The sequence below is a fragment of the Notolabrus celidotus genome, chromosome 10, assembly GCF_009762535.1.
Source record: "Notolabrus celidotus isolate fNotCel1 chromosome 10, fNotCel1.pri, whole genome shotgun sequence".
Classification (NCBI taxonomy): domain Eukaryota; kingdom Metazoa; phylum Chordata; class Actinopteri; order Labriformes; family Labridae; genus Notolabrus; species Notolabrus celidotus.
The window spans coordinates 11,218,057-11,232,057 of record NC_048281.1 but is presented as its reverse complement, the minus strand read 5'-3'; the positions used below and the strand labels follow the sequence as shown (position 1 = coordinate 11,232,057).

At 42.4% G+C, this 14,001-nt stretch overlaps 1 protein-coding gene across 7 annotated transcripts; it reads right to left on the bottom strand.

Moving 5' to 3' along the window:
* Nucleotides 1–4,161: 4,161 nt before the first annotated feature.
* si:ch211-140m22.7 (uncharacterized protein LOC570370 homolog) lies at nucleotides 4,162–13,995 on the bottom strand. 7 transcript variants are annotated; one of them, XM_034694667.1, is made up of 8 exons: nucleotides 13,860–13,995; nucleotides 13,574–13,640; nucleotides 10,414–10,516; nucleotides 8,810–9,525; nucleotides 8,404–8,779; nucleotides 7,007–7,070; nucleotides 4,821–4,945; nucleotides 4,162–4,464 (listed from the first exon to the last, which is right to left on the bottom strand). In XM_034694667.1, the coding sequence occupies exons 2-8, from the start codon at nucleotides 13,616–13,618 to the stop codon at nucleotides 4,433–4,435; spliced, it is 1,461 nt and encodes a 486-aa protein (XP_034550558.1). In that variant the 5' UTR covers nucleotides 13,619–13,640; nucleotides 13,860–13,995; the 3' UTR covers nucleotides 4,162–4,432. The 7 variants fall into 7 exon arrangements, with proteins under 7 accessions (XP_034550558.1, XP_034550560.1, XP_034550559.1 ...); XM_034694669.1 differs by having other exon boundaries at nucleotides 8,404–8,749; XM_034694668.1 differs by having other exon boundaries at nucleotides 8,840–9,525.
* Nucleotides 13,996–14,001: the final 6 nt, after the last annotated feature.

Genomic DNA, 14,001 nt, shown 5'->3' with positions numbered 1-14,001 from the left:
ACCCTAATCCTAATCCTAACCCTAATCATAACCCTAACCCTAACCCTAACCCCAATCCTAACCCTAATCATAACCCCAACCCTAATCATAACCCTAATCATAACCCTAATCATAACCCTAATCATAACCCTAATCCTAAACCTAACCCTAATCATAACCCCAACCCTAATCCTAACCCTAATCACAACCCTAACCCTAATCATAACCCTAATCATAACCCTAATCCTAAACCTAACCCTAATCATAACCCTAACCCTAACCATAACCCTAATCATAACCCTAACCCCAATCCTAACCCTAATCATAACCCTAACCCTAATCCTAACCCTCATCCTAACCCTAACCACAACCCTAACCCTAATCACATCCCTGACCGTAATCACAACCCTAATCATAACCCTAATCACAACCCTAATCATAACCCTAATCATAATCCTAACCCTAACCCTAAACCTAACCCTAGTCCTAACCCTAACCCTAGTTCTAACCCTTGACCTTTTCCATAATCCTTATCATAACCCTAACCCTTATCCTATGAAGAATGGTTTTGTAACAGAATAAATGCACAAAATTGGGTTGGTTCTGGTTCTGGTTCTGTTTGCTCAAGTTTGGTTCTGGTTCTGTTTGCTCAAGTGTGGTTCTTGTTCTGTTTGCTTGACTTTGTTTCTGGTTCTGTTTGCTTGACTTTGTTTCTGGTTCTGTTTGCTTGAGTTAGGTTCTGGTTCTGGTTCTGTTTGCCTGAGTATGGTTCTGGATCTGTTTGCTTGAGTTTAGTTCTTGTTCGGTTCTGGTTTGAGTCTGGTTCGGTTCTGGTTCGGTTTGCTTGAGTTTGGTTCTGGTTCTGTTAGCTTGAATTTGGTTCTGGTTCTGTTTGCATCAGTTGGTTCTGGTTCTGTTTGTTTGAGTTTGGTTCTGGTTCTCTTTGCTTGACTTTGGTTCTGGTTCTGTTTGCGTGAGTTGGTTCTGGTTCTGTTTCCTTTAGTTTTTATTCTGGTTCTGTTTGCCTATGTTTGGTTCTGGATCTGTTTGCTTGAGTTCGGTTCTGGTTCGGTTCTGATCCGGTTCTGGTTCGGTTCTGGTTCGGTTCTGGCTCCGTTTTGGTTCGGCTCTTGTTCGGTTCTGGTTCGGTTCTGGCTCCGTTTTGGTTCAGCTCTTGTTCGGTTCTGGTCCGGTTCTGGTTCGGTTCGGGTTCGGTTCGGGTTCGGTTCTGGTTCGGTTCTGGTTCTGGTTCGGTTTGCTTGAGTTTCGTTCTGGTTCTGTTTGCTTAAATTTAGTTCTGGTTCTAACCCTAACCCTAATCCTAACCCTAACCCTAATCATAACCCTAACCCCAATCCTAACCCCAATCCTAACCCTAATCATAACCCTAACCCTAATCCTAACCCTAACCCTAACCCTAACCCTAATCCTAACCCCAACCCTAACCTTAACCCTAATCATAACCCTAACCCTAACCCTAGGATCAGGGTGAGAGTGGTTTTGTAAAAGAATAAATGCACAAAATTGGCCAATTATAACGCTTATCATAAAGGAATGTATGTAAAAGGGTTTTCAACACAAACCATTATTTTTTGCAAAGTTAAGGTAAAATATACGGCTACACAAGAGCCTAAATTAAGAGCGGTTCGGGAGTCAAAAGAGCCTTCTCCTCTTTGGGAGCTGAGTTAAAAGAGCCGGCTCTCTTAAAAGAGCCGAACTTCCCATCACTAAAGAACATGCTTACTACCATTTGCACTCTTAGTTGCCCTTGGAACTATTTGTATTGTAAAACGTATCAATGTAAATACTTCAGACCTGTACCATAGTGATAAACAGATAACCCTTCAATTTGAATCAAGTAAATACCACTTGTATACTTTAAAACAGAGGGTCATTTCATTCCTTGTGGACATTTATACTTTTCAAGTCATTGATCTTAAACGCTTTCAGAAAATTAACAGTAGCAAGACTCACATATCCCTTCAGACACCAATTGGTATCATAACAGTGGTGTATATGCTGTTTTGTAATGACACAGCACAATTTTATAATTTATTAGAAATGTATTCACATATTTCACAGACCCCCACGCTATGGTTCGCTTACCCCCAGGGGTCCAAGGACCTCACTTTGAGAACAACTGAGCTAGAGTACGGTAATTGAGCTCTCAGCCTGCAGAGAAAGTTGTGAGGCACAGACCCCCAAGCTCTCTGCCCGACTCCACTGGTCACACTATAACTTAAATATAAGACTCTTTGAATCAAAAGAGCACTCCAAAAGGTTAATGTACCATAAATATATACCCCCGTTTTCTGTGAATGCATGATTATGAAGTGAAGGAGAAAAGATGTGAAAAAAGTTGTGCAGTGTCGCTGTCGTTTCCAGCACAGCATGCTCTCAACTTTCAATGAATGGGGATGTGTTTTGTTAATCGGGTCAGGTCGCACGCAGCCATGTTGGAATAATTTTCCAGGACTATATGTGATTTTCCTGAACATTTTACTTTTACTCCCATTTTCCAGGTGTTTTCCAGTACTGGAAAACTGGTCAACTGTTTTCCAGGTTTTCCAGGACGCTTGGGAACCCTGCTTAAAGTTTATTATCTACCTGTTGTCATTAATAAGTGTAAATAACAGTGAAACAACTGCTGAGTGCTCTCAGAGTGTTGCACAATAACACACTTCCTCATGATGATCAGGTTTTTAACGTCCCCGCGAGTCCAGAGTCCTCGGTGGAGGTTTAGCCCAGTGGTTACATCATGACTCACCTTTCACGGTAACACTCACTCCAACGGTCCGCGGGCCAGGGGTTCGAACCACGGGCGCTGTCCTCTACTTTTGTCCTCTTTGACCCTTCACACCTGGTCTCAGTCTCTCTGTGGGATCCCTTTGGTCAGTTTAGAGACTCTAACAGAGTTTAAACTGAAACCAGGAGCGGATTCTTAATGTCGACTTGATGCGGAAGTTTAATATTAAACACATACAATCTAATTTTACTACAACAAAAACATTCCTTTATCTTTTAAACATTTAAAGGACATTTATTTCAGCTCTAACTCACACTGCCTTATTATAAATAAAGGGGGCGACGGCTGCTGCCCACATGAAGGGCTGCAGGGCCGCGACCGCCCCCTGGTGGCTGACTGCGGTACTGGTCATACATCCAGCAAGAAGAGGCATCAACTAGAAAACGTCAAATAATACACACATTAACCATTATTTCTCTTAATGGAAATATGTTTTATAAAATGTATAAAGTAAAAACATTACAGTTTTATTGTGGAGCTCTTTCATCTGTTGCTTTATAAGCCTGACTCAATGAGCAATGCACAAAAATATCAACAGTCCTACACCTCTCCAAATGGCACTAAACAAGTATCAATTTTTTTTTATGCTCTAAAAAAGAGGCAGAGCATAATGATTGAAAGCTGCAGAATTTTTCCAAGTTCTTTATTGGAGGATTTGTCGATTTTTTCTATTTCAAGTGTGCATTTCCCTTCATTTTTCACGTATGTTAAAAGGCAGCTGCCCTTAAATGGTATGCACAATTCAATTTTGCATAACCTTAAATACTGGCAATAACAAATAGATTATTGTGAAATTCAAATTGGCTTCATTCAGATCTTCAGATCCCAAATCTTTGAATGTTTTTACGGTCCTAAAACCTTTTGCTATATAATTCAGGCCACTGTGTATACATTAAGATATACTGCAGATATGTATGCCAATGGATAAAAGACTACATGAGTGTGCTTTCTTTATGCCAAAGTTGAAGTGAAGTGTCTTCTACTGCAGAGTCATGGGTCCAGATAGACAAAAAGCATGCTGGTTTGTGTTCTTTAAATTTGTTCTGTATGTGGCAATACTTCCTGGTATTAGTAGTATTTCTGGCACACTACATTTGTCATGCATATTCAAAGGCATAATAAATAGTGTGCAAGAATATGTAACAAACTTCAACCCTATAGTATTCAGTCAGTGGTCATGAATCTCTCTTGTAGCCTTGTCTAGAGGACTGTTTTGGCCCTGATCTGATGAGAGGTGGTCCTAATGTTATGGTCAGTGTAAACAGGTAGTTGAAACTGTATCTGCAACATGGATCAGTGTGACAGTGAAATGTAAAACCTAACTTTGTCCTGGTTTCACTGACGGTTGTAAAAAAAAGCGTGCACATGACAAAATCTGAACTGGAATTATTTATTTTTCCCTTAAACATTCAGCTGAACACACAAAGCTTATTTCACAGCTCAGAATTCCCTTGTCTAGCAAAAATGTACATCCCTCACTTTAGAGTACATTACCATAAAATACCTAGCTCTACTCTCACAACAACGCTGGAGGCAGGGGTTCGTTGTAACTCTGACATTAAGCAGACTGTTAATGGTCCACCATGGAGCACAGATGTACAGGCAGAAAGGCGACAGTAGAAAAGTTTATTTGTAAAGTGCTGGTGTTCACTTCTGGGAAACTTCATCGAACTTGGGCTCTGAAAAAAAAAAAAAAAAAACAACAACAAAGGAGAGAGATTAACAGAGCAAAGAACAAAACAAAGACGTGCAATGAGGGTAAAACACTGCATCACATCACAGGAGTCAAACATGTATTTAATTCTATTTAGAGCTTGCATATATTGTCCAATTAAGTGTTATCTTATCTTAAATGGGGGATATTACTTTATTGATCCCCCGGGGGGAAATTCAGTTGTTACAGCAACCCAGACATAAGTACAATGAAGAAGAAGTTTCAATAAGTAAAATAAAAGTGAAAATAAAAATAGATAAATAAAAGATAGATTAGCTCACAGAAATACTTTAAATAATATTGACTTCCTGTTTGACTCACCTGTGAATTTGAACTCTGGGAAAGCTGTGAGGTCTCCACCACCATAGAGTCTCTGAAGCTTTGCTACCTCCTCTCCTAGAGCCTTCTCATACTCTGCACCTGCATCGACTAGACCCCCAGTGGTCCTACAGGAAAAGGACAAAAGGTATGTTATGAGGACAGTCCCTTTACATTTGAATGGTACAAAATGGGGATACTAAACGGTGGTACACAAGGCAAAAAACAAGGGCATCTTTTTCCAGTAATACATGCAAAAATCTAAAGTGGCTTAAGTGCAAGAGTTACAGAAAACCACAGTCATTTGAAGACCAATGACCTTGAGGTTGCATGCCACGATTCACATTAGTGTTGTAAGAGACCCTGCAATATAATGAATGTCTGTCAAATTGTAATTTTCATTTAGGAAACCAATAACATGAACACAATCCACAGCAAAGTTTGCAGGAATCCCCAAGGCCTTAAAAATCCACCAAGCAAAGCACCAACATTGCAATTGTCACAGCACTTGGGAGCTAATCCTAAATGCGATATACCAGGAGCCTGTATTCACCCCATTTCCCCAAACTTCCATGTTTGAATGAGCAGAACAAAGGGAAACTGTTGGGTAAAGTGGCCCCAAGACAGAAAGGAGAACAAGAGGATCAACGTCTTCAATTGGAGCCAATCGCGAAAGCAAATGCCAAAGATGAGGCTCGGAGATGCATCACCGCCAGTTACGCAAAGAAGGCCTTGGTAAGGAAAATCCAGGCAGGAGCTGATGAGCTTGAAGCACTGATTCAAGGCAAAGAGAGAAGCCCTTTCATAGCTGCAAAGTATACTCTGCAAGGAGCCCATGACTTGAGGTGGACTGGGTGGCCTTGGTGGGTGATGGCAAGGAATCATGTTGCACAGCAAGCTCACCCATTTCGGCTCAGAAAACAGCTGCTACAGTGCAAGGTTCAACAGGTGTGATCATCACTTCAGAAACACATTTAGGGACACATCAAGAGAACAAAGTCGTGACTACATTGAGGCTGTGATCAGTCTATTTGCAGCAAATATGGAAACTAACTACAAAAAGCCTAGGTGGAAGGTGATCCACTGGTGGTCAAAAGGGCAAGTTGAAAGGATTTGCAGAACCGGTCCAAATTCTGAAGGAGGAACAGCTATCGACATTGTAGTAACAGCATTGGAGGACAGCACAAAATACTTGTGTGGAATACTGGAAAGCCTCACTGATTTAGAAGGAGGAGTTCCAGGCATACATTTAGTAGATGCCAGCCAGATGGACCCCTTTACTGGCTTTCTCCAAAGGGCATAGGGCTTGGAACTGAAGCATGACATAGGAAAGCCACTAAGGACAAGGCATTGAGGACTATGGCATCCTTGAGGTAAGCCATCCTTCAAGAAGTTATTACCCTGAGGGAGGAAAATGAGATGAAGAGTGCACAGAATATTGTAGATCCATTTGTCCATCATTTTCCTCCACCTTTCCTGGGTCAGGCTGTGGTACCAGTAGGCCAAGAAAGTCAACCCAGACAATCCTCTCTCCAGCTCCACCAGGGGGACTCAGACCAGATGAGACACATATCCCCTCTGGCAAGCGCTTGGTCAGCACTAGCTAGACATGCAGGGAGGACTTCATAGGGGAGGCACCCAAATCAGATGCTAGATATTCCAAGCTTCATACGCTTTCTCTGAGGACTTAGCCAAACCATCCATTGGAGGAAACTCAGCCATTTGCATCTGCATGGTTGCTCTGTCGTTCTCAAGACTATAGGAGGGTGGATCGACTCGTAACTCGAACGTCTTGCATTCAGACTCTGGTACAATGCCTGCATAATAGCTGATCTGGCCCCAACCTGCCTACCAATCTCACCCTTGCAAGAATACTGTAGAGTGATGCTAAAAAGGCAGTTTTATGTCCATGCCCAATCGGGGTGGGATGTCAAAACTTTGCAAGCAAGTGGGGCCTACAACACCACAGGGCAACATGTGAAGGGACATCTCGTGTGTCACAAAGGAAGGCAAAATGGCTCCAAGGTGGGAATGGATTAGAGGTACCACCTTGGCACTAGCTGGGCTTGATAAACCCAAGCACAGTCATTTAGGTTAGGGTGTCTATTTGGAAGAAGGACCATTGCAGCTACCGTTCAAGTCTTTACTGTGCCTGGATTAACTGAACTTTAGAAGGTAGTGACACTTACTGGCTTTTTGAAGAGTATTCACGTATGGAGTCCAAGAAGAGCTTTTGAATTGGGTCCATTTGAGCTGAGAGAGGGAGAAAATAAATTAATAATGCTTTATAAAAGGTACATTAATACACCAGGATAAAACATTTGGATAACATCTGTGCATTTGGGTAGAACAAATAACCATCAATCCAGTTTTAGGAGTAACCCTCATGCAAAAAGGACTCTGGGATGCCATAAAGAGTAGCTGGCTAAAGGCAAAAGAAAGAACAAGTGAAAGGTCAGGTCAGTTAAAGGTTAAAAGGTTGCTGTGATAGGTCAGACTACACATTGACAGAGCTGCTGTACAGTATAGGCTGCCAAATGTGGAATAAAACATTCAAAAAAGGTTGAAGTCCACGAAACATTCGAAGTCTTTAAAACCCCACACAGCAACCAGGTTAAAAAACCCACAAGGTTTACCATGAAAAAAACAAACAGAAAAGTGTTCACATTTAGACATTACCCATTAACCAATACACCAAACAATCCCGTCAACCATGTATGGAGTCAGTATACATTACTTTTACCATGCCATACAAAAATAAATGTGAGGAGAGGGAGGCAGAAAGGAGGAGAGAAGTTTGAGGTTAAGAACAAAAAAATATATATGGCAGGTAATGCCTTCAACTTTACACATTAACATTATCCTTTATCAATAGACACGGTATTAATAACAAATTACAGATGCAAAATCAAAACGACCTGGTCAATAAAACCACAATACAAAAGTAAATGAAGGGCAGTAGTATCATGTTGGAACTACTTTGGGGGGGAAAAAAAAGAGAACGGGGAAGAAACTGAAAGCAGGGGAACATTAGAAACAAGATGGGAAGTGCAAATTAGATCCCAAACGAACAGGAAGGTGCAAAGAAATTCCAAGAAACGAGTGCTTTTAGCAAACAGATATTAGAGAGTGAAATAAAAAGCAGAAAAAAGGTGTTCAAAAACAGAGAACATGCATGAATAAAACTAAAGACTAAATGCGTTCCAGTTAGTACATGCATCATACACAGGATGACTGAAATGGCACAAACAAGTTAGATGATGAGTTGAACTACATCTACAGGAAAGGTGACCCAATGACACGGTTCAGTGGTGTTCATGGCACGGTGGACAGGGAAGGAAAAGGGAAGGTATCTTTTGGTTGTGGAAGTTAAACACCAAAAAGCTATGGGAGGTACAAGTTGTGCAAGACCAGAACCAAAGAAGTGTGTTTGTGATGTCCGGTATCTTTACAGTTTATCGTTAACGTCATCACAAACGGCTACTGAATACTCTTTAAGTGGTGATGAAAATGACTGCCGGTAGACTGCAGGGTCCACAGAGGAAAAGAGAAGGATTGTGGGGGAGGAGGAGGTTGTAGTGTGTACCCTGAAACGGTTCAACTGGTTCAGCTAGGACCTCAGCAGCAGCCTCTTCCACAGGTGCTTCAGCAGCAGGGGCTTCAGGAGCAGCTTCAACAGGAACTTCAGCAGCAGGTGCAGCCTCAGCAGCTGGGGCCTCAGGAGCAGCTTCAGCCGCAGGTTCTGCTGGTGCTGCTTCTACAGCTGCTTCAACAGGGGCTTCATCGACTGGTGTAGCGGCTTCAGCAGCAGCTTCAGCTATGACTGCCGCGGCTTCAGCAATAACTTCAACCACAGGTGCAGCTTCTGCAACTACTTCAGCAACCACTGGTATGGCTTCAGCAACAACTTCTGCCACAGCTTCGGCAACGGCCTCAACCACTGGTGCAGCTTCGGCAACAGCCTCAACCACTGGTGCAGCTTCGGCAACTGCCTCAACCACTGGTGCAGCTTCGGCAACTGCCTCAACCACTGGTGCAGCTTCGGCAACTGCCTCAACCACTGGTGCAGCTTCGGCAACTGCCTCAATCACTGGTGCAGCTTCGGCAACGGCCTCAACCACTGGTGCAGCTTCGGCAACTGCCTCAACCACTGGTGCAGCTTCGGCAACGGCCTCAACCACTGGTGCAGCTTCGGCAACGGCCTCAACCACTGGTGCAGCTTCGACAACAGCCTCAACCACTGGTGCAGCTTCGGCAACAGCCTCAACCACTGGTACAGCTTCGGCAACAGCCTCAACAACTGGTGCAGCTTCAGCAACGGCCTCAACAACTGGTGCAGCTTCAGCAACGGCCTCAACCACTGGTACAGTTTCTGCGACGGCCTCAACCACTGGTGCAGCTTCGGCAACAGCCTCAACAACAGGTGCAGCTTCCGCAACAGCCTCGACCACTGGTGCAGCTTCTGCTACACCCTCAACAACAGGTGCAACTTCTGCAACAGCCTCGACCACTGGTGCAGCTTCTGCGAAGGCCTCGACTACAGGTGTTGCTTCAACAGCGGCTGCCACAGCCTCTGCGATCGGTTTTGCTGCAGCTTCTGCGGCTGCAGCAGCGGCGACTGCTGGAGAAACATCCTTCTTGGTAACATCAACTGACTTGTGCTGTACAAGTTTCTCTATATCGAAGTATGTTTTACCCTGGTCCTTGTCTAGGACGAAGGAGGAGTGCAAGCAGACAAGATCAATTATTTCCTTTGAACACATGTATACTGGTTCATAAACTTTCCATTATAAACATAAAAATCCCCAACAGTTTACACAGGAAATAGAGAGAGTGCTGGTGCATTAACTGGTTTACAGGAAAATAACAGGAATATACAAAATAAACATCAAAGGTCTATGAGTTAGCTATGAAACAGTAAAGACAAAAAAACTCAGACACATTAAGAAGCTTCGTATAGAGTTAAATCTTAAGCACAATAACAGCTCATGGACTATTTATTTATGACCTTCAACCTGTTGGAGGAAAGAAAGTAAGCAGATGAACTTTGGTGCAAGTGTCATCCACCTGTTAACCTTAGCAAACATCACTTTTGCTATTATCCCTTTACGTGTCTGAACAACTCCAGCAGCTGCTTCCAGTCGGGTTAAAATAGCTTCTTATTTACAGAACTCAATCCTGACCTTTCAGCTGTGACAAAACAGTTGTTTCTACCATGACATTGCAGGCCTTTCCCTAGGAATCTCACTCCTCCTGACCTTTGCCTCTCTGTTGTATTTCCTCCAGCAGAGACCAGACTACACAATGTCAAACGCGGAAGATGAACCCACTTTTACAGGACATTATGTAGTTATCTGACACAGTGGGGTCTGCATTATATTCATGTCAGGGTTAAAGTTTGTATGTGGATGAAAGCAGAAAGTCTCATTATCCACTCAGACAGACTTGAAGTCATTCTATTATCTTGTCTTGGATGATACAGGAGCTTTGTCAGTTATCCGTGTGTTATGATATTAACGAGAAGGAGCTCAGTGCAAAAGCTGATTTAAGTTCAGCCACAGGTCATGACATTAACATTGATTCTCTAAAATCCTACCTGAACCCTTCTTTTGCTTCTTGGATCCGCCGGATTTTGTGCTAAAAGCCGCAGCTGCAGCAGGCGCTCTGCTCAGAGTGCTCCAGCTCTCAGCCTGCAAACACTGAAGACAAACAAACAAGAGGGACCATTACTTAACAGAGCATTTTCAACAGACAGATTAAAGACTCAAAGACTGATCAGGACTTTTACACGACTGTAATCTGAGCATACATATCTACAGCTACTCGTCCATGCATTTATCTTTAGCAGATTAGACTACTGTAACGGTGTCTTTACAGGACTCTCTAAAAAGTCCATCAGACGACTGCAGCTCATACAGAATGCTGCTGCTCGAGTCCTAACAAGGACCAAGAAAGTAGACCACATCACTCCAGTTCTTAGATCTCTACACTGGCTTCCTGTCTGTCAGAGAATAGACTTTAAAATCCGGCTGATGGTTTATAAAGCACTGAATGGTTTAGGCCCAAAATATATTGCTGCTATTTTATGAACCAGAACCATCTCGACCTCTGAGGTCATCAGGTACTGGTCTGCTTTCAGTCCCGAGAGTCAGAACGAAACATGGTGAAGCAGCATTTAGTCATTATGCACCACATATCTGGAACACACTCCCTGAAAGCTGTAGGTCCGCTCCAACTCTCACCTCTTTTAAATCAAAGACAAGACCTTTATATTTGCCACTGCCTTCCTATCTTAGCTCATTTTAAACTTACTTTTAATACATTTCTAGTTATCCTTTTACTTTCTGTTATATTATATTTATCATTTTAATTGTGTTCTTTTATGCTTGTCTGAATGTTTCCAATGCTTTTAATGTTTTAATGGAAAGCACATTGAGTTGCCCTCGTGAATGAAATGCACTATACAAATAAAGTTGCCTTGCCTCACAAAAATTTTACATTTATGGACTTCCTAATTCAAATGTACCAGCTTTAAGCCTTATACATATTCAAATTCTGCAAAGAAGAGGTGTCAGTTTTATTTCTAGCAAGATGTCAGGGTTCTTCTACAAGATCAAAGCTCTATTGGAGAGGTAAAATGGACCACAACATTTAGTTTTTGCCTTTTCATTAACTTGAAAGGAGCAGTGTTTAGGATTTAGTGACATCCAGTGTTTAGGTTGCAGATTGCAGCCAGCTCTCCTCACCCTTCCTCCCACACTTGCTCTTGGGTTAGTGTTTTAAAAAAAGAAGGGACCTAGCATTCCTACCAGGGGGTGCCAAGTTTGCTGCACATTATAACTTAAATGTTTAAATGTTTGTTTTAAATTGTCATGCATGCAACAATTGTGATGGATATTTTAAATAAATTAAAGTAGAAGTTTGATTACCAGATTTATTTGCCTTAACATGAACTGCTGTGACAGTAATCAGAGTCTGTGATGTCAGCCATTTTTGGGGTTTTGTCAAATTAATTTAGGAACATGTTTTGTGGCAGAACGTTTGCAGAAGTAAGACTGATGATACAAAGAAAGACGTTATAATAAAGTCGGTATGAAGATTGCTTTTATTGGGATACACTCTTTAAAAGCTTTGTGACATCAGCCACAGGTTACCTGACCCCAGCTGACATTTTAATCTACTAAGACACTCTGTGCTCGGTTGAAAAACAGATCAATCAGGAAGTTAAGTAAGGGTTTAGGAGAAGATACTGTAGCTGTATGCAGCCAACTATAATAACAGTCTCCCTCTGGAGGGTGTGTTTGGTTTGTCCACTCTGGGACACTGTACAAAGATAACAGACTCTGCAGCAGAGATTAACCCTCTGCAGATAGAGAGAGCTCATTTATAGTCTATGTTAGTACAATTAACCCTTTTGTTAGTGTTTATACCAAGCAGCAACCTCCGCGAGAATTGAAGCCAATGTGGAAGTGTTACAAACTGCAGTTCATTGAGTGTCCACTTGAGGCTGGCTCTGGAAGTACTGGAAACCACATACACACCAATTCAAAAAAGCCGATTTTTACAGCAGAAATAAACATGTTTACAGCCTGGTACGAAAAATGAGTAGTCTGAATAGCTCATTACTTGATCGGCACACACTGTACTGGTGGTGAATTTTTTCATAACGCAGCAATTTCGAAGATTTTAAGATTACGAGTTTTCTACAGCTGACTTGATTGAGAGGTGGGAACACTGTAGTGGTTGGCGAGGAGGCTCAAAGCTCGCCTCTTTACGTCACACTCGACAGCAGTTAGGTTGAATTCAACATTTCCAATACGGCTGCTGCCGCCGATCAGCTTCAAACAGCGCTTCAGAAACAGATGGGTGACATCACAGATACTACGTCCATTATTTATACAGTCTATGGTTTATACATTCAATAAATCACATTCATAAAAACACGTCGCTCTATGCAAACGGCTCATCTTAAATGTTACACACTGGACCTTTAATTCAATCAAATATTAGCTGCACCATTCTAGGTGTAGATATCTTTATGTTTTCTATCCTCCTGGTATCAGTGCATTAAGTTAAACTAACTTTTGCCACCCCCTGTTGACACATCAGCCTTTGCTGATTTTGTCACTTCTTAAAACAGTTTGAAGGTCATATACAGGCATCTATATTATTTTCAGTCAGTTTCAAAACCTGTCAAAAATTCCTCACTGGAGCTTTACAATTTTGAATCCAGCAGCAACCTGCAGGACTCTTCTCAGTAAAGTGCACCATTAGCATTTGTATGCATGGACAGTTTCCAGTCCAACCACTCAGCCCATACTGGTGGGGGCCCTCTAACCTTGCACAAACATGCTCACACAACCTATGGCTTCATGTAAAGATTCAGCCCTCCTCCCATGTCGGTCAGCACTCTGCACTCTCAGAAAGTCAAGGAGCTTCAGCTGCTAGGCCTGTGTCCTGCTTACAGCCTCATACTTTAAAGAAGAGTGCATTTATAATAGATTTAACACCCAAATGGTCTATAAGGAATCCCAGAGCAGGGTTTGATTTAAAAACATCCATTAAAAAGGAGCAGCATGTGGCTGCAGGGTAACAATAGTCACACCATGAGGAGGCTGGTTTAAAAGTGAGGAGGGCACAGAAAACAACAGGTAGCCAAGCCCAAAGTGCCAGGATGTAATAGGCAGAGTATTTCCAATAAAAGTATTGAAATGAAGTGCTGTAAAGTGTGTTGTTGACGCTGGAATTTGCATTACCTTGACACAACCCAGTCGTCCTATCCTCAACAGGGAAGCCGCCATCTTTCTTTGCAGTCTGCCTGTGCTGCTGGGCATCAATTAATAACGTTACACATCCACATTCCTCCACATAAATAACAACAAAAACGCTTCAAACACACCAATATGTATCTCTACTTTATATAACATCGTGCAGCAGGATGAAGAGCGTTAAGATATGCAGTAAAGCCTCAGAGAGAGCAGCAGCAGCCTGCAGGGCATGCACCGCTTACTGTTATAAATAAACGTGCATCATATTCGTTACCTGATGTTAAATTAGGCTTTTTAATGCTTCTCTGTTGGTCAGGCTCCACAGGCAGCTCTCTCACAGCAGCATGGACATAGCCCGGTCCTAGTTATCACCTTTTATGTAACCCTTGGAAGTGACAGTCACGCCCCCTTCCTCA

Bases quoted from the DNA above. Each gene is read 5' to 3' on its own strand.
- si:ch211-140m22.7 (XM_034694665.1), bottom strand. From the start codon at position 13,618: ATGGCGGCTTCCCTGTTGAGGATAGGACGACTGGGTTGTGTCAAG. The intron at 9,526-10,413 runs GTAGGATTTTAG...CCTTCGTCCTAG, and splicing joins GAAGCAAAAGAAGGGTTCAG to ACAAGGACCAGGGTAAAACA. The intron at 4,946-7,006 runs GTAAGTGTCACT...CTTTTCCTGTAG, and splicing joins GAATACTCTTCAAAAAGCCA to GACCACTGGGGGTCTAGTCG.